Source organism: Lissotriton vulgaris, chromosome 9 (genome assembly GCF_964263255.1).
Source record: "Lissotriton vulgaris chromosome 9, aLisVul1.2, whole genome shotgun sequence".
Classification (NCBI taxonomy): Eukaryota; Metazoa; Chordata; class Amphibia; order Caudata; family Salamandridae; genus Lissotriton; species Lissotriton vulgaris.
In genome coordinates, this window is record NC_141697.1 from 504,102,702 (window position 1) to 504,126,515 (window position 23,814).

General features: G+C 43.8%; 1 protein-coding gene across 1 annotated transcript in view; it reads right to left on the bottom strand.

Moving 5' to 3' along the window:
- The window catches only part of LRRC9 (leucine rich repeat containing 9), a 719,638-nt gene that overhangs the window by 365,759 nt on the left and 330,065 nt on the right, over window positions 1-23,814 (bottom strand). The window contains exons 14-15 of the mRNA XM_086937964.1: window positions 22,014-22,160; window positions 17,286-17,407 (exon numbers count right to left, since the gene is read on the bottom strand). Of these exons, the coding sequence (XP_086794090.1) occupies window positions 17,286-17,407; window positions 22,014-22,160 (269 nt within the window). The remainder of the gene's footprint in view (window positions 1-17,285; window positions 17,408-22,013; window positions 22,161-23,814) is intronic.

Sequence of the window (23,814 nt, forward strand, 5' to 3'; positions counted from 1 at the left end):
TGGCTTTTTCCAGGGCCATTGGTGGGTGAGCTATAAACAATACAAAAAGAAGGTGGCCAAAATACAACGAACTTCTAATATTAATCCCACTTGTCATAGCGCTGCTTTGAATTTAGCTGTATCTTTGTCAATGTCAATCAGTGAAATGCTACATCCAAGCACAACAATGATAATGGGATACCCTTTTTATGTAGCTAAAGCCACAAACACCTCTAACGGACTTTACTGAATACTGCGTGAAAGTAAATTAACCAGCCAAAGAAGTCGCTCTCAATAAATGACTTTCAAGTCACGCTCCACTGAACAGATATTTGGTGTTCTTTGCAAAATCACAGTGAAATCCTGCCTGCGTGAGCAGACGGAGACCCAACTCCTCTCTGCACTGAAGAAGTATTGCCACAAAAATTGCGGAAACAGTGTCGAGCAGAGATATTAGTAGGTATAACCGGAACTCACTCTTGAAACCTTTCTCCATACATCAGCTTATTGATGAGCATAACCCTGAGGAACGAATTTCACATGTTTGTGTGATACCTGTAAAAAGAGGGATGTACAATGCAGCCAAAACTTCTGCTGCTTTCTTAATTACTAAATGCAGGATTCTAACTAGACCAGAAGCACCGCTGTCATTAAGCAACTACATAACGCTAAGTTAGATGATCACCTTGCAAAAAGTTTAAAAAAGGAAAGATCCGGGGTTTAAGAGAGTTCCTGAAAAAGTACATCAAAATGTTCTAAAATAATTATAGTAGGGTCAGCAAGTAGCTGGTTTGAACCAGCTTGTTGCATTGTCATGCCTCCTTGTTATCTTATTGCCGTTTCCCATTTAAGTTATTCTTTCCTTTCCTTGAACATTTCCCCTTTAATAGTCTGTATACTTTTAATTATGGCACATGCTGCTCAGTTGGGAATTCTGTTTGAAACTGTTTCTTGAACTGTACTCTTGAGATTCTGCCTGAAGATCTGCAGCTTGAAGTACTGTGCTTAATCTGATTAAATCTCTTTCTCAGACCTTTGGATTTATCTTCTTTTTTTTAAATCTAAAACAAATTTGGCGACGAGGGCTCAAAGTACCTGCTACATTTTCTTCATATTTCCTTGGTGGAGTGTGTTTGGACCTGGATATCACTTCACACTATCTTTTATTGAAAATCTGAACTTTCTACAGATCTTCGTGAACTATTTGGAGATTTTAAAAGTTTTTTTTAAATTTCTGGTCTTTGATAGTGCTTTGAATGGAAAATATAGGTGTACACGCGGGTCTGCGTGTTTTGGAGTGCATAACCTTATTCCCTCTCTGCATTATCGTGGATTTTATGGAGATTTTTATGTTATTTGACATTTCTTGGGTTTGCGGCATCTTTCAACTCTAAACTGCCTACCGTGAGAGCTTTGACACGCGCGCCTACCTCATCGGAAGCCTGCAGCATCTTCACTGCCTTGACAACGCAAGGTGTTCCATGTTGGCGATCTGGTGTCATTATCATTCTTCTGAGGTATACCACAACATCATTGACGTGCGCTTTGTTCTGACGCTGACGTCCTGACATCATTGCGTATACGTTACGACGGAGCGTAACGTCATTATCTCATCTGCCGCCATTTTGGGAGTGTTTAAAGGAAGGCACTTCACATTACGTATATTGGCATTGTTATAAAAGTTAATGCCGGTATTCGCCGCAATATCCCAGATTTTCTACCTGAATTCCAACCAGAAAACAAGGTATTTGAAACAGACATCCTCAATTTTATTGCATTATTTTCTTTAACATTTAATGCACACAACGCTGATGTGCACAGCTCTGAGGGGATGAATTCATTGAATTTGCACATAACGCTGATTTGCACAGCTCTATGGTTATAAATTCATTGTATTTGCACATAACGCTGATTTGCACAGCTATGAGGGATTGACATTTGTATACTATATTTGAAAATACTGTGCATTGCCTGTCTTCAATTTGTATTAATTCTGCATTTAACATTATTTTATATTGTTTTCTATCATTTGTTTGTAGTTAAGTGACTTTTGTAGGAACAGAATGCAATTTGATCCCCCTACCAAGTTTCTTCAAAGTAAGGGTGACCCTCCTAAACACTGGACTAGGTGGAAAGAGGAGTTTATGGCTTATTTAAAGGCGATTGATAGTGAAAGAATGGGGAATGAAAGAAAAATATATATATTCATTCACTGTTTGGGGTCAAAAGGACAAGCGGTATTTAGAACCCTTCCCACAGTTTCGGGGGATTTGAGTGTATTTGATGAGGCAATGTTACGTGTAAAAACGTAAAAAACTTAAGAACAGTTGTGGATATTGGGTAATCCTAGTTTGCATGATGCCATTTCCACTGCCAAAGCGTTTGAGCAATCAGACAAGTGGATGAAGACCATACAAGATGTTGGGACAAAGGGTGAGAAAAGTGATAAGGCTTGTGATGAACTGTGTGCTATGAAAAACATTACTAAAAATCCTCAAACTACTAGAATAGCTAGCAGAAATGTTGTGTGCTACAGGTGCGGGAGCAACAACCACGTAGCCTCTTTTAAACTCTGTCCTGCAATAGGAAAAAAGTGTAACAAATGTGGGAGGATAGGACATTTCTCTAAAGCTTGTAGGGACGATAAGAAGAAAATGGGTGATAAGAGCAGGAGTTACAATAATAAGAATAGTGAAGTATCATGTGTAAGGATTGATCCTACCAGTGAGGTTACTTGTGTCAAATGTGAGCATTCATCTTGTAGTGATTCACTTAAGGAGAGTGAGATTGTTGTTTCATTAATAAACATAGGTGTGGTTGAGAGGGAGACGTTAAATTCTCCTAAGTGTGTTGTCAGATTTTTGGAAGAAGATCTTGAGCTTATGGCTGATTCTGGTTCCCCTTGGACCATTGTGACAGAGAACTATTTCAATGAAAAATATGGTGCTTGGAATCTATTCAAGATTTGTGTTCTCCTGACATTGTTGCCCAAGGGTTTGATGGGTCTGCCATCGATTTTATAGGGTACATTGCATCTTCAGTTCAATTTAAGGGAAGGTCTGTATATATTAAATTATATGTCACTAAAAAAGGAGTTAACGTATTGGGATGGAGAGATCAGTGGAAGTTGAAGATTATCTTAAATCCTCGCAACAAAGATCCAGTAATGGTGGTAAAAGAAGATATTGGAAAGAAGGATTTAGCTAATGAATTTCCTAGTGTTTTGGCTGAGAAACTTGGAAAATTTAAAGGGTTTACCCATGCTATCAAACTTAAACAAGGTGCACTACCAGTTAAACAGAAATTAAGGAATGTTCCTATCAACGTAAGAGAAGATTTGGGTGATGCGTTGAAGGAGATGTTAAGTAGTAGTGTTATTGAGGAGATAGAATCCTCGGAATGATTTTCTCCGGTGGTCCTCGCACGAAAACCGGATACATCTTTGAGATTATGCATTGATCTGAGGGCTCCTAATGCCAATATCCTTATCGATTGTCACCTACTACCGAATATAAATGAAGTGGTGAGTATGTTGGGAGGAGCTACGCCTAAGATCAGCGTATCACCAAGTGGAGTTGGCAGAAAAGTCAAGACATTTAATAGCTTTTATTACACTCTATGGTCTTTTCCAATTTAGGAGAATGCCATTCGGACTAGCATCGGCAGCATCTGTCTTCCAGCGGTCCATGTGCCACATTTTTTAAGACATGCAACGCTACGTCAAGTGTTTCCAAGATGATATCCTGATTTTCTCCAAGAGCAAGGAGATCCACATGGAACATCTCAAAAGTGTGTGTAGTATTTTGAATGAATATGGGCTCACTATCAAAAGTAAGAAGTGCAAATTATGGGGGTCATTATGATTGCGGATTTTCCGCATCCTCGGGGCAGGCGGAAGCCACCGCCGGCCCCGAGGATGCGGAAAAACCGCAGCGGACTGACCAAAGACCCACCGCCAGATTAGGATGGCTGGTGGGTCCTGGTTTCTGTCCGCAGCTTTTCCGCCGCGGTCGGATTACAACCGCGGCGGAAAAGCTCTAATATGGTGACGGTGTCTTCCAGACACCGTCCACCATATTAGGATGGCCAGTAAATTATGCTTTTCCGCGGCGGGTTTTCCGCTGCGGAAAAGCATACGGAACTTCACTGCGGGGGCCCGTTGTGGGCCCCCTAGGTGAAGGGGGGGTGGAGGGTGCACATGGGGGGTACCTATGGTACCCCCCTGCATTTGCATGCAGAAAGCGGCAGGCACCGCGCGGTGCCTGCCTCTTTCTGCATGCAAATGCAATGCGTGCATTTTTAACATTGCCGCGGGTGCAGCTTGAAGCTGCACCCGCGGCAATGTTAAAAATAGAGGATGTGACCGCCAGGGTGGCGGTCACATCCTAATTGCACAGGAGGGAACTCCGCATGCCATGCGGAGGTTCCCTCCTGCTCTGGGGTCGCGGACGGACGCAAGTAAGTCCGCGATCCTAATCGACCCCTAAATCAGGACTCTGTGGAGTATTTGGGACACACTGTATCCAAAGATGGTGTGTTACCCAAAAAGTCGCTGGTTGATGCAATTTTGAAGGCACATGCTCCTGACTGTAAGGACAAACTACTTTCGTTCTCGGGACTCTGTGAGTACTATAGTAAATTTATCAAGGATTTTGCTACAAGATGAAACCGTTGAGAGAACTATCTAGAAAAAATGTAGAGTTTGTTTGGGGAAATAGACAACAAGAAGCTTTTGACAAAATAAAAGCTGAGATGATAACTGCACCAACCCTCAAACCGTATTGTATGAATAAATGATGTGTGCTTACTGTGGATGCTAGCCTGTATGGACTGGGATGTGTTTTATCTCAATTTGCCGGGAAGGGAGGACGGGAGGAATGGAAAGTTGCATTCGCTTCCCGTACTCTCAGCGTCTCTTAGAGGGGTTATGCTGTAATTGAGAGGGAGTTGCTGGCATGTGTTTGGGGAGTCGAACACTTTCGCATTTTTATTTGGGGTGCCAGATTTATGCTAAGGACAGAACATAAACCTTTAGTATCCATTCTATCTCCGGGTGGTGGTCTTAGAGCTACTGCTCATATTGCCAGACTCATGTCACGGTTACAAGAATACAGTTTTGATATTGAATATGTCCCAGGAAAAATTAATGTGACAGCTGACTGTCTGTCCAAACTTCCATGCTCTACTGAAGATAAGTGTGAAGATGAGGAAGTGGTTGCTAGTATTGCTGAAACTATTTCAGAAAAGTTTAGTTTCATTTCTGAAGAAATGCGGAGGAAGAGTATGGGTGAGGATGAAGTGTTCAGTAAAGTTATGGACTATATCAGAACAGGTTGGCCTTCTAAAAGTGATATTCCAGTTGATATTGTCCCTTATTGGAATGTCTCTGGTGAGCTGGTCACAGAAAGGGATTTGATCTTCAGGGAAGGAAAGTGTATTCCCCCATCTTCCGTTCGTGATATCCGTGAGAAGTTGGCCTGGTATATGATGTTCACTACTCTAGTGAACACCTTGCACCAGTCCAAACAACCCTTATGGTGATGGTTGTAAAGTCAACCTTATAGACCAGCTATACTAGAGGTAGCGTGGACAGAACAGTCTTAGGCTAAAAGACTCTTGAGGGCGTGTAAAGCCAGCTGTTTTACCATATGTAACCCCTTGAATATCAAATGAAAGGACACCGCACAGGATATATATAAAGTATATATGTATTTATTTACTAACACACTCCTCGGAACTCTTTGTGAGATCAGAGGCAAAAGCACATAACAAGTTACACTTAGAAATACTTTAAATAGCACAATATACAGTTAGGCCCTAGGGGCGCGTCAAACCATATAATAAGTAAGTGGTATAAGAACCACGACTTGGGAAAGCAGAAGGCCTAGGGCATCGTTGGGGCTACACTATATGACCCTTAGGTTAGGAGTAGGAGGCCCACAGGCGGCGCGTGCAGAGTCAGTACTCTTACGTGTGAGTCAATAGAAAGTCAATAGGAACGTAAAAGGTAAGTAAATGAAGTTTTAGGTTACTTCCGGTCTAACTAGGATTACGCAACTAGCAAAACTGGACACTAGGATAGTCAATCCCTACAGGAGCACCGAAGTACTCTCATTACCTCACCCACGGGCTGCGGGTGCATAGGTGACCAAGTGTGTTGGGTTTTCTCGTCGTTTCCTATGGAGCCTTGGAAGAAGATGCTGCAGGCGACCAGGAGAAAGGTGTCCGGGTGGATCCAAGGGTGGATAGGAGTTGAAGAGGACCTGCAAGCAGAGGGGACAGAGTCTAGGTCACTAGCCAGTGACTGGGTGGAACCAGGGAGGAACCAGACGTCGTCGAGGAGCAAGCAGGTGCTGGGGTGAAGCTCGGAGTTGCAGCCACTCGGACCAGGAGGCATCGAGGACGACCAGGTGCTGGAGAGGAGCTGTCCCACGAAAGTTCTCGCAGATGGAGGGGTCGGCTTCAAGATCAGAGCCAACAAGCCTAAGCAAAGGCAACCCATGCAGGATACACAAAGAGCTTCTGGTGCAGACCAGGAGGGTCTGAGGTACTTCACCTTTGCAGGGAAGCAAGGGCCAGTCTGGAGCAACCAGACCAGCTGTGGATTTTCACAAAGGATCATCGCCCGGGCCAGCAACCGGACAACGCATTGTGCAGAACACAGGCAGAAGGGCCCCATGCAGATCTCGTGGAGTGTGGAGGGCTGGTTATCGGTGCAGGTGGAGCTCAGTGTCGGGGTATCTCAGTCCTCAGGGCACAGCTTCGAGGAGGCCTCAGGAGCTGCGCTGTTAGCAAGTTGCAGACTTTCCAAGTTACCTGCTTCCACGGGTCCCGACGCCTTCCACAGGGCTCAGCTGTGCTGGAGTCGTGCAGTGGGGTCAGAAAGATCCAAGAGGTGAGGTCTTGTCAGGCTCTGTGCTCGGGATCCGACGGGAACGGGGACAAAGCAAGCCGTCGAGTTGCTGGATGGTGCCTGGTTTCCCAGGGAGGTCACTCCTTGGCCACAAGGGAGATTCTTCAGTCTTCAGCTTGGATGAATGTCGAAGGGTCCAGAGTTTTGTCTTCTGTCAATTCCAGGATTAATCTAAAGTCTCCTGGGTCAGCTCCTACCTTTATACAACTAAAGGGGGCTGGTTTGCTCACTAGGTCCCTCCTATGGGTGGGACCAGGAAGGGGGGGTGGTTACACCCCTTTCCTTTGTCCAGTTCCGCGCCAGAGCTGGGGCTGGAGTGCCCCAGCAACCGATTTGAACTGGGCTATGCATGAAGCACCTAGTGTGCCTCAGGCAGTGTCTCAAACTATTCAGCTCTCCCTGTCCCAATACACATTCTCCTGTTTGGGGTGGTGCTCACACCTCCCCAAGCAGGAAACCTATTGTCCAAACCTCCATTACTGGAAGGACTCCCAGCAGCAGGAGGTCAGACTTGTGTCTGTTGCAGCAGCATCCATTTTGTGATGCTGGGGCTCTGGCTAACTTTAACCGGGATAGTCAGAACTAACATGTATTCTCCCTCTAGAAGGGTGGAATGCTACCCCCGTCACCAGAATTGGCGAGGGGGTAGTATTCCAAAGTGTATGACACCTTACACGACATGTTTTGATAAAGCCAAACCAAAGTTAGCATTAACCGCGAGGATTATAATGCACTTAAGAGTATATGGTATGGCAATATCATAGAACAGCTATAAGGACATGGTTCCGAAAGCTGCAGACAGGCTCAGCTAATGTTAGAGCACCATCTCACACATAACCAAGCACCCTGCCTTCAGGATTGTTAAGGCCTGCCATAGGAGTGACTCATAGGTTACTATGTGTCTATATGTAAGTAGGTATAGGAATACTACACCTAAGCAAGGGGTGTTTACACGACCTTGCCCCAGCTGAGTGATCAGCCAGTTCTATCTATTTGAGTGGCCAGTCATGGGTGACATAATACATGCTGCAGCCCCTGGAAGGCCTTGGGTGCACCTATGCCCTGGGTACCTATGGTACACTATACAGGGACTCACAAGGGTGACCCAATATCCAATTTTGTATGTACCTACAGTACAGGGAGTCCATTTTACAGAAAGAGCAGATAGCCTGGGATCCTGAATAGCAGGATAGCAGGATCCCTGGCCAACTAAGTCGAAAACCAGCTAAACACCAGGCAAAGTGTTGGGGGCAACCATAGGCAGGTATCCACCTTCCTACACCCCCCCCCCCCCACGAACAAAAGGAGATAAGGCTATCCTTGACCAGGTAAGCCTATATTGCCTAAGTGGCCATATAAGGAAGTACCTGCACTGGCATGGTTACCCCCTATCTCATGGTCCACTAAGCAATCCCTCACCCTAAGGGTATCAGAGGGTCTCCGCCATAGGGAATCTCTACCTGTGGTGTGTTTTGGCAAAGTAAAAGGCTGGTGTGGGAATGGAGTATTGAAGTGAGGCTCCACTAATGTTGGGCTCAGCTTCCTCCAGTCACTATCCACCAGATATGCCTTTCTTTCCATGACTGAGTTGCACTGTGCTCTCAGGGTCAACCTCTGGCTACCTACAGCTGGAGGCTGGGTCCCTTTTGTTGGCCCACTGGAGGGGCAGGTCAGGTTTGGGGCCCTGAGGTCCCAGGTTTGGCTGTGCCCAACAGAGTCCATCTGGGGGAGGGCCCTAACTAGGTGTGAGGGAGATCCCTCAGGAGTTCTTGGAATTTTCACCTGGCTAGGGTTTCTATCTTTGGTGCCCCTAATCTGCTGATGGGGGGGGGGGTTCCTGTGGATAGGGGGCCCTTTGGGGTCCACTGGCCTCCCTGACCTCTACAGCCCTGGGCTGACTGAGGCAGGTTAGAGAGGGGCAGGTTACCTGCTCCAGACTGGGTCCCACCTTGGAAGGGTCCACTGACATCAGGGGCTCTGCCAGGCTAGGCCTGACTACCTCGGGGGCAGTTCCTTCGCAAGGGGTAGAGTCAGTTCCCTGAGGAGGCTGACTCTCACCTAATGTCTGGTGGGAGGGAGACTTTTCTTCCTCCCCAATACTCTCTGTCTGAGTGGAGTGATCCATAGTTTCAGGCTTCACAACACTAAAATCTGTTTGAGTTTGGGCTGTGACCATCACAGTCCTACCAACCTTTTCAGGAAGGAACTCTGTTTGGGTGTGGGCTGTGACCATCACAGCCTTTCCAACCTCTTTAGGAATGAATTTTCCATGGGCTGGGGCTGTAGCTACCACAGCCCCACTAACCTTTAATGGAAGGCCTACCATTCTGGAATGGGTTTCTTGCTCTACCTCAGCCCAGGCTGAGATCTCTAGATCATTCCCCAGTAGACAATCTACAGGCAAGTTTGTCGACACTGCCACTCTCTTGGGGCCAGTGACACCTCCCCAGCTGAGATTTACTACTGCCATGGGATGATCTTTCTGCACTCCATCAATGTTGATTACCTGATAGGTGAACCCAGTTAAAAGTTGTCCTGAGGGAACTAGACTGTCAGTCACCATAGTGATTCTAGCCCCTATGTCTCTATAGGCTTTAACTTTCTGGCCATTGATGAGGGGCTCCTGTCTGTACTTTCCCAAAGTGTTGGGACAAGCAGTGAAGTTGGCAAACCCCATGCCATTTTCACAGACAATAGTAGCTGTGGTAGGGGACCAGGTTAGGCCAGAGTCCACCTGAGTTCCCCAAGTAAACCCAGCCAAATTCTTGGGGGCACTCCCACCACCTGGGGGATTACTACTAGTAGTAACAGGAGGTGTTGGAGTATTACTTGGAGGAATATTTTCCTTTTGCTGGCCTTGGGGTTACTGCTGTCAGTCTTCCAGTGGCCAGGCTTTTTACAAGCATGGCAATAAGGTTTCTTAACTGCAGAGGAAGGATTTTGGGACCCACCCCCATCATTGGAATTTTGGGGCCCTGGAGAAGTCTTGTTTTTAGATTTATCCCCACCTTTCTCTTGAGGCTTGGTAGAATCTTTCTTCTGGTCACCACCCTGATTGTTAGGCCTAATCCTGGTTCTGACCCATTTGTCTGCCTTCTTACCCAATTCTTGTGGAGAGGTCAGATCAGAGTCCACCAGGTGCTGGTGTAGAAGCTGGTTTTGACAATTACTAAGGATCTGCTCCCTCATAATCAAATTGTACAATCCTGCATAGTCCTGTACTTTGCTGCCCAATAACCAGCCCTCCAGAGCCTTAGTAGCACAATCTACAAAATCAGTCCAGTCCTGAGTCTGTGTCTTCTGGGTATCCCTGAACAACAACCTATATTGTTCAGTGGTTAAGCCAAACCCATCAATCAGAGCACTCTTCAGGACAGAGTAGTTGTTAGCATCCCCATCACTAACTGGGAGGAGCTTATCTCTACCTTTTTCTGAAAAGGAGAGCCATAAGATTGCTGCCCACTGACTCTGGGGTACCTGCTGCACTTTGAAGGGCCCTCTCCAAAGCAGTAATCCATTTGTGGATGTCATCCCCTTCTTTGTAGGGGGGCACAATCTTGCTTAGGCGTCTATTCTCATAGGACCTATCTTTATCCTTAGGGATATTGCTGCCACTAGTGGGTTCTAACCCACTCTCTCTATGCTCTCTAGCACAAGCAAGCTTCTCTTTGGCCAGGGCAACCTCAAGTTCCTGTCTTTCAATCCTAAGAGCAGCTTCTCTCATTTTGGCTTCATGTTCCCTTCTCTGAGGGGAAGTCATCCCTCTCTGAGCAGAGCCATGAGAGCCATTTGAAGCATGAGATATGAGACATTCCCTGGAGCGAGATCTCCTTCTTCTCTGCCTCTGGTTAAGCCCACTTGGGGGGTCTGTATGAGGGCTGCCCATACGGACTCCCATGTATGCTTAAGTTAGCCTCACTGAGTCTTCTGACTAAGGTCTGACTGTTTGTCTCAAGATCAGAATCATCTCCTTCTTCCTCTTCTTCTTCCTCATCTGGAACTGGAGTTTCAGTATTATCATCTGAGGAGGGAAAGACTTCATCTGCACTGCCTGTGCCACCTGTCTTAGGTGGCTGTAGAGCATCATACTTTTCTAAGAGGTCAACCTGGAACTTGAGAGTAGGGTTTGAACCCTGTTTTAGCCTTCTATAAGTACACAATTGTCTCAATTCTTGGAAGGCTAAGGCTTCATATCTCGAAGCAGACATCAAGGGATCTACTTCTGCAGGCAGAGGACCACTGGGTTTCTCTGTATGAAACATGTTTTCTAGTGAGGTGGATGTGTTGCACCTACCTACACTATATGTCTCTAGGAGTTGTAATCAGGGTGTGCTAGGCCCGGGCTCTACAACAGCTAAGTTCAGTAGAACTTAAGTATACTAAGACTTGTTTTTATATGTACCTACAGGTACCTGTGTGATCTTTCAAATGATATCTCAAGATTACAAGTGGTAAAACAACAGCAAGCTCTAATCCCAACCGCTGCACACCAATGTGAGAAGTTGGCCTGGTATATGATGTTCACTATTCTAGTGAACACCTTACACTAGTCCAAACAACCCTTAAGGTGATGGTTGTAAAGTCAACCTTATAGACCAGCTATCCTAGAGGTAGCGTGGACAGAACAGTCTTAGGCCAAAAAACTCTTGAGGGCGTGTAAAGCCAGCTGTTTTACCATATGTAACCCTTTGAATATCAAATGAAAGGACACCACACAGGATATATATAAAATATATATATATTTATTTACTAACACACTCCTCTGAACTCTTTATGAGATCAGAGGCAAAAGCACATAACAAGTTACACTTAGAAATACTTTAAATAGCACAATATACAGTTAGGCCCTAAGGGTGCATCAAACCATATACTAAGTAAGTGGTATAAGAACCACGACTTGGGAAAGGAGAAGGCCTTGGGCCTAGGGAATCGCTGTGGCTACACTATCTGACCCTTAGGTTAGGAGTAGGAGGCCCACAGGCGGCGCGTGCAGAGTCAGTACTCTCACGCGAGAGTCAATAGAAAGTCAATAGGAACGTAAAAGGTAAGTAAATGAAGTTTTAGGACACTTCCGGTCTAACTAGGATTACGCAACTAGCAAAACTGGACACTAGGATAGTCAATCCCTACAGGAGCACCGAAGTACTCTTGCTACCTCACCCACGGGCTGCGGGTGCATAGGTGTCAAAGTGTGTCGGGTTTTCTCGTCGTTTCCTATGGAGCCTTGGAAGAAGATGCTGCAGGCGACCAGGAGGAAGGTGTCCGGGTGGATCCAAGGGTGGATCAGAGTTGAAGAGGACCTGCAAGCAGAGGGGACAGAGTCTAGGTCACTAGCCAGTGACCGGGTGGAACCAGGGAGGAACCAGACGTCGTCGAGGAGCAAGCAGGTGCTGGGGTGAAGCTTGGAGTTGCAGCCACGCGGACCAGGAGGCGTCGAGGACGACCAGGTGCTGGAGAGGAGCTGTCCCACAAAGGTTCGGGCAGATGGAGGGGTCGGCTTCAAGATCAGAGCCAACAAGCCTAAGCAAAGGCAACCCACGCAGGATACACAAAGAGCTTCTGGTGCAGACCGGAGGGTCTGAGGTACTTCACATTTGCAGGGAAGCAAGGGCCAGTCTGGAGCAACCAGACCAGCGGTGGATTTTCACAAAGGATTGTCGCCAGGGGCTACTAGCCAACGGGCCAGCAACCGGACAACGCGTCGAGCAGAACACAGGCAGAAGGGCCCCACGCAGATCTCGTGGAGTGTGGAGGGCTGGTCTTCGGTGCAGATGGAGCTCGGTGTCGGGGTATCTCAGTCCCCAGGGCAGAGCTTCGAGGAGGCCTCAGGAGCTGCGCTGTTAGCAAGTTGCAGACTTTCCAAGTTACCTGCTTCCATGGGTCCCGACGCCTTCCACGGGGCTCAGCTGTGCTGGAGTCGTGCAGTGGGGTCAGAGGGATGCAGGAGGCGAGGTCTTGTCAGGCTCTGTGCTCGGGTTCCGGCGGGAACGGGGACAAAGCAAGCCGTCGAGTTGCTGGATGGTGCCTGGTTTCCCAGGGTGGTCACTCCTTGGCCACAAGGGAGATTCTTCAGTCTTCAGCTTGGATGAATGTCGAAGGGTCCAGAGTTATGTCTTCTGTCGATTCCAGGATTAATCTAAAGTCTCCTGGGTCAGCTCCTACCTTTATACAACTAAAGGGGGCTGGTTTGCTCACTAGGTCCCTCCTATGGGTGGGACCAGGAAGGGGGGTGGTTACACCCCCTTTCCTTTGTCCAGTTTCACGCCAGAGCTGGGGCTGGAGTGCCCCAGCAACTGGTTTGAACTGGGCTATGCATGAAGCACCTAGTGTGCCTCAGGCAGTGTCTCAATCTATTCAGCCCTCCCTGTCCCAATACACATCCTCCTGTTTGGGGTGGTGCTCGCACCTCCCCAAGCAGGAAACCTATTGTCCAAACCTCCGTGACTGGAACGACTCCAAGCAGCAGGAGGTCAAACTTGTGTCTGTGGCAGCAGCATCCATTTTGTGATGCTGGGGCTCTGGCTAACTTTAACCAAGATAGTCAGAACTAACATGTCTTCTCCCTCTAGAAGGGTGGAATGCTACCCCCGTCGCCAGAATTGGTGAGGGGGTAGTATTCCAAAGTGTATGACACCTTACACGACATGTTTTGATAAAGCCAAACCAAAGTTAGCATTAACCGCAAGGATTATAATGCACTTAAGAGTATATGGTTTGGCAATATCATAGAACAGCTATAAGGACATGGTTCTGAAAGCTGCAAACAGGCTCAGCTCATGCTAGAGCACCATCTCACACATAACCAAGCACTCTGCCTTCAAGATTGTTAAGGCCTGCCATAGGAGTGACTTATAGGTTACTATGTGTCTATATGTAAGTAGGTATAAGAATACTACACCTAAGCAAGGGGTGTTTACACAACCTTGCCCCAGCTTAGTGATCAGCCAGTTCTGTCTATTTGAGTGGCCAGCCAGGGGTGGCATAATACATGCTGCAGCCCCTGGTAGGCCTTGGGTGCACCTATGCCCTGGGTACCTATGGTACACTATACAGGGACTCACAAGGGTGACCCAATATTCAATTTGGTATGTACCAAGAGTACATGGAGTCCATTTTACAGAGAGAGCAGATAGCCTGGGGTCCTTAATAGCAGGATCCCAGGCCAACTAAGTTGAAAACCAGCTAAACACTAGGTAAAAAGTTGGGGGCAACCATAGTCAGGTATCCACCTTCCTACAATATCATCCGGTCTGTGGGCCACGAAGGTCATTTAGGGATGTTGTCCATGAAGAGATTGCTTAGATCGAATTTTTGGTGGCCTGGTGTAGATAGGTTTGTAGACAGGGTTGTTAGAGAATGCCCAGATTGTATAAGGACAAAATGCGTAAATGTGATCCTGCTCCTTTAATTCCAGTGAAATGGCCAGTTCAACAATGGCAAAAATTGGGTCTTGATATTGCAGGTCCGTTCAATTTTTTACCGCAAGATTGTATGTTTGCTATTGTGGCTGTGGATTATCATTCAAAATGGCCGGAAGTCAAGTTAGTACCCCTTCCCACTACTGAAAGTGCAGTACTGTTTTTAAAAGAGATCTTTGCACGAGAAGGTTACCCGGACGTTCTTATCTCTGACAATGGAGTGCAATTTAAGTCATATGAAATGTTGGATTTCCTGAGGTTCTATAACATAAGGCACATAACCACGGCATTGTATGAGCCACAAGGGAATGGTCAGGTGGAGAGATATATTAGGATGCTCAAACAGGATATTTTGTGGGCGCGGAGTTTTGGTGTTCAATGGAAAGAGAAGTTAAGAGAGAAACTTTGGTTGTATCGTATTATACCCCATGCTACTACTGAAGTTTCACCTTTCCGTTTTTTGAGAGGGAGGGATTCTGTTTCCAAATTGTGCCCACGGTGGTTCAAAAAAGCTAAGAATGTTCATCAGTCTGAAGTTTTGATTGATGATATAGCCCGAAAAGTGGAGGTCAAACAAAGCAAGAGTAAATGTAATTATGACACTCGCATGAAGGTCAAAGTGCCTTCCTTTACTGTAGGCGAATGGGTCAGAATTCGGAAACCTGGATATGTTTCCAAAGGAGAACATACATTTGGTAAACCCATCAAAATTGTTAAGATCAATCGCAATAGTATTGTCACGCAGGATGGTAAGGTATGGAACGTCAGGCGTGTCACTAAATGTGTTAATGATTGTACTTAGTTTTCCTTAGGGGAGAAATGTGTTGCATTGTCATGCCTCCTTGTTATCTTATTGTCGTTTCCCATTTAAGTTATTCTTTCCTATCCTTGTACATTTACACTTTAATAGTCTGTATACTTTTAATTATGGCACATTCTGCTCAGTAGGGAATTCTGTTTGGAACTGTTTCTTGAACTGTAATCTTGAGATTCTGCCTGAAGATCTGCAGCTTGAAGTACTGTGCTTAAACTGATTAAATCTTGTTTTCATACCTTTGGATTTATCTTCTTTTTTGAAAATCTGAAACTTTACAAGGTGCGACAAAAAAATTGTTCAGATTAAATTTTTTTTTAGCATTCTTTGTTATATGTCAAGATATAATTCAAGATATAATTGCTTTGCTTTAATAGGCATTGCATACTGTCCACTTTTATTTTCTACTAGTCCCCAAAGGTTACTATAATGTAATTTTTTTTGTGTTATTAAGTAGACTACTTCTTGCTTGACCACATTTCTCAGATGACAATACCTTCCGATTAGGTCTCACGTGAGAAGTTTGAGCTAGTGATTAAGTTAGCACAATATTTTCTATTTTATTTTCGATCTTTATTCGTTGTTCCATAGTCACTAACTGAAATTATTGAATTTTGGCCAGGGTATCTTCCCAGAAAACCTCTTCATCTCCTTGAAATGTTATTTCCTCTATTACCAAAACCAAATACTTCATTCACACCAGCAGGCAAGAGGCCAGGAATTACAAAAAATCTTGCACACTTCCTAAAAGTTCAATAATATTGTGAGATACAGTGAAAAGGTGTTTCTTCAACGCAGGTTTTCCAGCAATAAAGTTTCCTTTCAAAGTGCTGAGACCTAGATCAGAAGATCATTTTCCAAGTATGCAACCTAAGGAGCTAGGTTAATTTATAAGAGCATTAACACGGGAATAGAACAAAATGTTTCTATGTTCCTATTCCCATTTGTCATCGTTTTCAATCCAAATGTAATCTTAGGGGGAATGTTCTTCATTAACCATGCCATGCCCCCTAAGATGACTGATGCTTTCGGAATTTTAATGAAATGTACTCAATGTATTTCACTATTTGAAGATTTCTGGTCAACAAGGAAACATCTTGCCTTATGTAAAAAAGTGATAATTGCAACAAACTCTCCATCTTGTTCCACCTACGGATAACATGAATTGCAACTGTAATGTAGCTTTTCAGAACAATTATGGAGGCAATTAGGTAGGTATAGCAAACTCCCCTAAGGGGTGGTTCACAGAATAGGTAATAACAACAAAGGTTAAGAAAAACATTCAAATTTGTAGGCTGTAGTAGCAAGCTCTCTTTAAATAGTAAAATGGATTACTCATTTATAAAGATCCTAGTGCATATGTTTTCTTTGGCTTTTATTTCTTTTGATCTATATCAACATTCTTGCTAGCAACTGTTTTACAGTTGTTCCTAAGTACCACTCACCAATGGGCATTCCTTAAAATTCTAGTGGGACTTGAGAAATATACCGTAATACTAGCAGATAGCATAAGTATTGTTATTCAGGGCAGCTGGACTCATTCTGGTGGAATCAGGATACACCTTGCTTCTTGTCAAGATTGCAAAGAAGATTAGTTTACTACAATCGTTCGTGTGATAAGCATCTAACATGCCCTGTAGTGCTGACTATGGGAGAAGAGTGTCCAGTCAGAGGTCACGTAATATAGGAAAATTGACCAGATTAAATCAAAAAGTCTGCCAATAATCTATTATATACACCTGTGTCTTGTTTTGTACCCTCTTCTCCTTTATCTAAGCTCAGCTATTTTAATTTTGTTATTCCCATGATATCATTTTAAATCATCAATAATTGAAGAGCTGTACATATATGCATTCCCTACTTTGGCAAATATTCCACCACTTTTTGGTTAAAAGGGTTTGCATTAGCATCCTCTGGGAACACTAATCACAACTGCAGCCTCAGGATTTTTCAGAAGGGGGTCCACTGTTTTTTATGTTCTTTTCCCTAAAGTTGTTTTATTGTTGTAATAAAAAGGACCATACCTTTTATGTTAGAGGCAACCACTAGAGCAAACTGAGCGTCAACTGTCAATGTTTTAAGAGAAGTAGGAGATTGAAACTGTTTTTATTTTTTTATTTTTGTATGAAATAAGTTGTCACTTGAAACAGAAGAAACGTACCAGCGTACTGTACTCCAATTCAATGATGTATTCGGGCAAGACTAGTTCATGGTCAAACACAAACCACTCACACTGCCGCAGAGAGCAGTCGCATTTCCCAAGTTCCAAGGAAGAACATGTGTCTGAAAGGGAAAGACAATAAAATCATGTAGTCTTTGAAGGTTAAAATCGTAACTATTGAACCGGTTGCTAGTTATTAAATGGAGTATGCTCTCATCTTTTCGATTATCGTAGTCTCCTACTGCGGCATAATTCTCCAAATACATTGTTATTGGTTAAACATTTAACTTTTAGGTATGGCCTGACCAGCGCAGCAGAGTGCAAGATTTATTGTTAACATTTATTTAAACACTACACAGAGTTAACTTTGGCTCCACCCACAGAAAAATATCTCTCTTGCCAAATTCAGCATATCATTCCACCTCTGATGACTATTAGGTGTATCATTCTATCGCCAATGAACCACTCGCGCTGCAATGCATGAGAGGGTACTTTACATCTCAAAAGTACACTAAATCATAAGATGCTGAATTCTTTATCACAAAATTTCGTCATATACAGAAAGCAATTGGTTTTGTTTTTTTCATTGCAGCAATCTTACACAAGAAGCCTTTTGAGGTAGCACCAAAACTATGACAGGATCATGCAAAAACCTTTATGACAAGATGGTTTACCACCTAACTACAATATTTTGGTTGCACATGTTCGTATTCAAAACTCAAATGTTACCTCTACCAATTTAAAGTCTTTTTGTCATGGAGCTGCCACTGTAATTGAACCTTCAAAGATTGTTTTCATATAACTAATTTCAGCCAAACTATCACATATGATAGTGTATTCACTTTGCTGAATAGTGCAACTTCTGTATTATAAGAGCTTCCAAATATAGGTAGAGATTAACAAAAACATACAGGATATTGAACTACATTCTCAACCTGGTGACATGGGTTTCAGCACCTCCTCCTGAAGGGCTGTCTGCATAACATGTAGATTACGGTTTCGAATGCAAGTGATTAAGGATAAACACCAATCAATGGGGAGGATTCACAGTAGGATTTTGAGGTTTGGAAGTAGTACCATAGAAATGCACTTTTACGAACGCCTACATGCCATTGTGATTCAGCCCCAAACATCCAACTCCCTATTACTAAAAGTACAAAGAGGGCACAATCCTTTCTATGTGTACCAATTGAATATGAGTATTCCCATTTCAGATGCTTTAGGGCCTATATCCAAAAGCATACACAAGTACATAAAAGAGTACTACAAGAGTACTACTTTATGCATTTCAAAATGTATTGAGAATAGGCCCCTAGCTTTAAGATTTTTTTTTTTATTATATTTATTTTTGTAGAGCGCACAGCTACCCTAAGGTTTCCCGGCGCTAAGGACAAAATGAGCGAAATTACAAAAAGGGGAATAGTGAGCTATTGAGAACAGAGTTATTGGTTGAACAACCATGTTTTTAGGTTCTTACGAAATTGAAGGTAGCAGTCGTTCGTGCGAAGCTGAATTGGGAGGGAGTTCCATAGGGAGGGGGCCAGGTAGGAAAAAGAGCGACCACCCTGTCTAACTCGATTGATCCTGGGTATCTGGAACTTGTGTTGGGTCGAGGAACGTAGGATTCTTGGAGGGACGTATTGATGGACAAGAGTGCTCAGATAGGCAGGGGCCTTGCCAGCCTTGATTCTATGCATGAAACATAGAGCTTTAAATTTTGCTCGTTGTTCGATATGGAGCCAATGGAGACTCCGAAGACCAGATGAAGTTGGGGATTTTTTTGGTAGCATGCATATCAGCCTCACTGCTTCATTTTGAACTGTTTGAAGTTTCTTAGTGACATCTTTACATGCCCCCAGATATAAGATGTTGCCGTAGTCCAGTCTAGATGTAATTAGAGCTTGGACTACGGTTTTTAGTGTATTCACCGGATTTTCTTGAGCCACTTGAGTATGGTGAAACAAGTGGCTGCCACTCTGACCGCTTGTTGTTTCATGGACAGGTGTTCATCAAAGATGATGCCCAAGTTGCAAGCGGTTTTGGAGGGGGTGGGTGTAGGTCCCATCTGTGGAGGCCAATTTTGGGGGCCCCATAGGGTAGTGTGTTTCCCAAACAGAAGCAGTTCAGTCTTTCCTCCATTGAGTTTTAGTTTGTTCTCATACATCCATTTGGCAATGTTATTAAGGCCTGAATGGAGGGAGGGCGGGTTGGAGTGTGCATTCGCCGAAAGTGAATAGACAATCTGGGTGTCGTCAGCGTATGAGTAGATCGTCAACCCAGATTTTTCGGCTAAGGTTGCAAGGGGGCTGATGTATAAGTTAAATAGTATGGGGCTGAGTGTCGAACCCTGGGGAACCCCAAATAGTGAATTGTGAGGTTTGGAAGAGGATGTGGAGGAGAAGACTTGAAAGGTTCTATCGGAGAGGAAACTTTTTAGCCATGCCAGGGCCGGTCCAGTAATGCCACAGGTTTGCAAGGTGTTAAGGAGGATGGTATGGGAGACCGTGTCGAATGCGCACTTAGGTTGAGTAAGATGAGTGCCACGGTCTCCCCCTCATCAACTTGCCAGCGTATAGTTTCGGAAACCCCAAGTAGTGTAGATTCCGTTGAAAAGCCTGCCCTAAATCCCGACTGGGATGTGTGAAGGAGGTGATTGGTTTCTGTGAAGTGAGTGAGTTGGGTGGCAATATGTTTCTCCAAGATTTTGGAGAATAGGGGTAGCAGCGAGATTGGACGGAAGTTAGCGGCGTCGTTTGGATCTGTGGTGGCTTTCTTCAGTAGAGGTGAAACCATGGCATGTTTCCATGCCTTAGGGACTTTAGCATCTCTTAAAGAAGAGTTCAGGAGCTCTAAAATGAGCGTAAGGGAGGGGGTGTCGAGTGAAAGGAGGATTTGGGGGGGAAAGGGGTCAAGGGGGGAGCCAGATTTGATAGTTTTTATGATTTTGTGCAATGAAGACAGGGTGAGGGGGTCCCAGTTGGCTAGATGCTGAGGGGGGACACCTAAGGAAGGGTGTGTACTAGCATTTTCACAGTTTGACATGCTTACCGGGGAATTCGGGACTGATGGGGAAGAGGTTGAATCTTTGAACTCTTCATATATTTTGTCAATTTTGTTTATGAAGAATTCAGCCAGAGCATTGCACTGTGCAGAGTCCAGGGAGGGGGCTTTCGGTTGGCAAGATGAGCCAGAGAGTTCCTGTACTATTTTGAAAAGTGCTTTGGGCTGATTTTGAGCATTCTCAATGGTTGTTTTGGCAAATTCAGCTCTAGCTGATGCACAGTTAGCATGATATTTCAAAAGGGCTGCTTTATATAATAATTTTTAGCGATTTGGTAAAATGTTACTGATTGAGAATGAGAAGTGTGCTTTCATTTGTGACCTACATAACTGAACAAATACCTGATCTGGCTCTTCTTTCAGTCTGTGGCTCTGCAGATTATTGCGGCCTAGGCAAAGTGACACTTCAGTGCTCCCTCAGGCAATGAAAGATGCAGTGGTAACATTTGCTCCATGGAAGGCTATGCTGAAATTGCTTTCCTCCCCTTACCATAACATCCCTTGAAATCTTGATCAGCCTTACATTAACATCCACAACATCTCTCATAAGAAACAAGCTTAAAAATACTTCCCTCTGTAACACTGTACCTGACATTGCCACACAAACACATCCCTATTCCGCACAGTAATACCTTTTATTATGTTTTACAGCAACACATGCACTGACACTACATTATTCAATTTGCAAAAAATATGTCTGGTGCACTACTTGAAATGGTATGCATTTACTAATGTGTAGGGACTATATAAAGCACCCAGCACATGCGTATCCCACCGTGGCCATAGCCGAACTAGACACAACTCAGATTTTATGAAGAAAGCACGTAGATAATTTCTAAATTGTTTTATCCAGATTAAGCTTTCCCATAGTTTACAATAAATATTGAAGTTTACGCATATTTCAGGGACAAGCCACGAAGCATAAAAAGTGATAAAAACAGGTCCCATAAATAAAGGAGTATATTTCAATATTAATATTGCGCACAACTAAAAAGAGGTATCTGCCCAAATGATATCCTTTCAACGTAACGCTATTAAATAATATTATGTCTCGATTTCATTACTATGGTGAAAAGACATATTATATCAATAGTTTGTCTGTGAAGTATTTAGAGCCTTGTGTGCCTAATGGCACAATTCACTCTTCCTCCCAAATCTGTAGGCCAAAGTCACCATTTTGAAGTTGTAGAGTCTTACGTACTCATTCATGCAAGCGAGATCGAAAAACTAAGTTTCTTGACCATTTTTAATTTTCGGAGTTAGGTCGTCCCTTTGGTAAAACTCAATGATGCATTCACCTTGATTGATAGACTCTATCAATGGCATGTTTCATGGAATATTTTCAATTTCTGATGACTTTTTTGTCGGTGGGTAGAGGGTAAAAGGAAGACTAGAGAAAATATTTGAGAGTGTACCATTTCCATTCTGAACATCACACTACAGCTTCCGCTGGTAGTAGCAATCTGCAATACTACACGGCAATAATAATATATTTTAAAGCTGCATACATTAAAAACTGAATCATAATTCCATTAACTGTTAAAGAAATAGGGCATTAAAGTATGCAGAGGATAGATGATGACATAAAACTAACAGATAAGATAAAAAAGTATTAATTTGAAGAAAGGCTACACAAATTTATTTAATGAAAAAAGATTACTTCAATACCATTTTTGTTGAGCGATGTAGAACTTTGTGCACTTCTTCGGGGTCGGAAGACTGAATTAGCGGGACGATAGTTTGATTGAGTGATGGGCCTTTTATCAGAAGCCTTAACACAACGACCAAGAAATGTTTTTGCAACAACAAGCCACCCTAAATTAAAAAGCAAAAAAATATAGGTTTTAGAAAATTAAAGAAAGTATTGTATTGAAATACATTAATATACTTGTTTTAGCTAAAAAACATGCTTAATCGAAATCTTGTTATAACATTTACAAATCATGTGGTCATATTATCAATCTATCTATCTATCTATCTATCTATCTATCTATCTATCTATCTATCTATCTATCTATCTATCTATCTGTCGGTCTAAGGCAGCAAGAGTGACTCTGTAGTTATGATCCAACTTCTCTTTTCATTGAAAACACATTTCTTGGATAACCTTGACATTGCTAGTCAAATCTGTATGAAATTTTGAACAGCCCAAATGCAAGGGGTTAAGGTTTCGCATGCCAAATTTCCTTCTATCCCGTGAAAGGACAAAAAGTTAAAGGGGGTCAAAAAAGTTACGTTGTCCATTCAAACTCTCTTAAGAAACACAGCATAGCAAAAACCACAAAACATAATTACAACAAATCGACAGGAAAAAAATAACTTCAATTAGTAAGTGTGCTTTTCCAAGACAAAAACTGTACGGCACATGGGTGGAGAAGCTCAAAAGGTGGGTCGATAAGTTACATGAGTACTACGTTCAGGTTCAAATCAGGTGCAGAAGCTATCTTTGGTGGAAATGCCCTTTTTAAACCTTCCATAAAAACATTAATGACCAGTACTCTGAAAATAGATTTGTGATGTTATGGAGATATGGTACAATTGCAGATAGGTGTAGTTGAATGGAAGTGTAAGCTAGGCCTGCCTTGAAAAGATGTAGAAGATAGAAAACAAACTCCTGCACAGAGACTGTAAATTGGTACACCTGTTTAAAAATGCAGCAGTGCTTGAACTTTCTCCACTTCCCTGCATAACAAGCACATGTAGTGGGTTTCTGTGGGAGGGTAAGGTAGCTAAGCTCTAGCATCTTAGGTACCAAATTGCAGGATTAAACTGTTTGGGATCCAAATTGCCAGATTGAACTGTTTGGGATCCAGGTGAGTTACCTTGATGCTGAATGTGAAAGTCCAGCTTGACAGGAAGCTTCTCAAGAGGACTAACTGACATCTTGAGAAGCATTAAATACCAGGGCTAACTTACCAGGTTGGCACAACTAGTATTAGAGTCATGGGATGTTGCCTCATCTTCAAGACCACATACAGTATGATGGGGAGGGATGAAAAGGCATAGGCAAATATCCCTGACCCGTTTGTCCGTGGTGCACTGCCCATGAATTATGGGTGTGGGTAATTGATGGATATGTTTTGGCATTTTGTGTTTTCAAGAGTAACTAACAGGTCTATTATGGGAGCCCACCAGTGGTGAGGAGGTCTGCAAAACTGGCCTCCTCACTGAAAGACCCTCTGTGGGCAAGTGCATGTTTTTACTAGCTGTCTAATGCCAACTCTCCTGGGATGGGGTGTGGCCTAGTAGGCAAAGATGGCGGACATGCTTGGCTGAGTTCCTGCTGTCTGGGAGGCCCCAGAGACGATTATCCTGTTGCCCGCTTGGCGATACCAGCAGTGCTGGTGGGGCAGGCATCGGAGGGGATGGGGGAGTGGCCAAAGCCGTGCTGACGGCTGGTCGACACCCACCTAACTTTATAATCCCTGTTAACAGAGCTGCCTGCGGCAGGTGAGATACGTCCAAAATG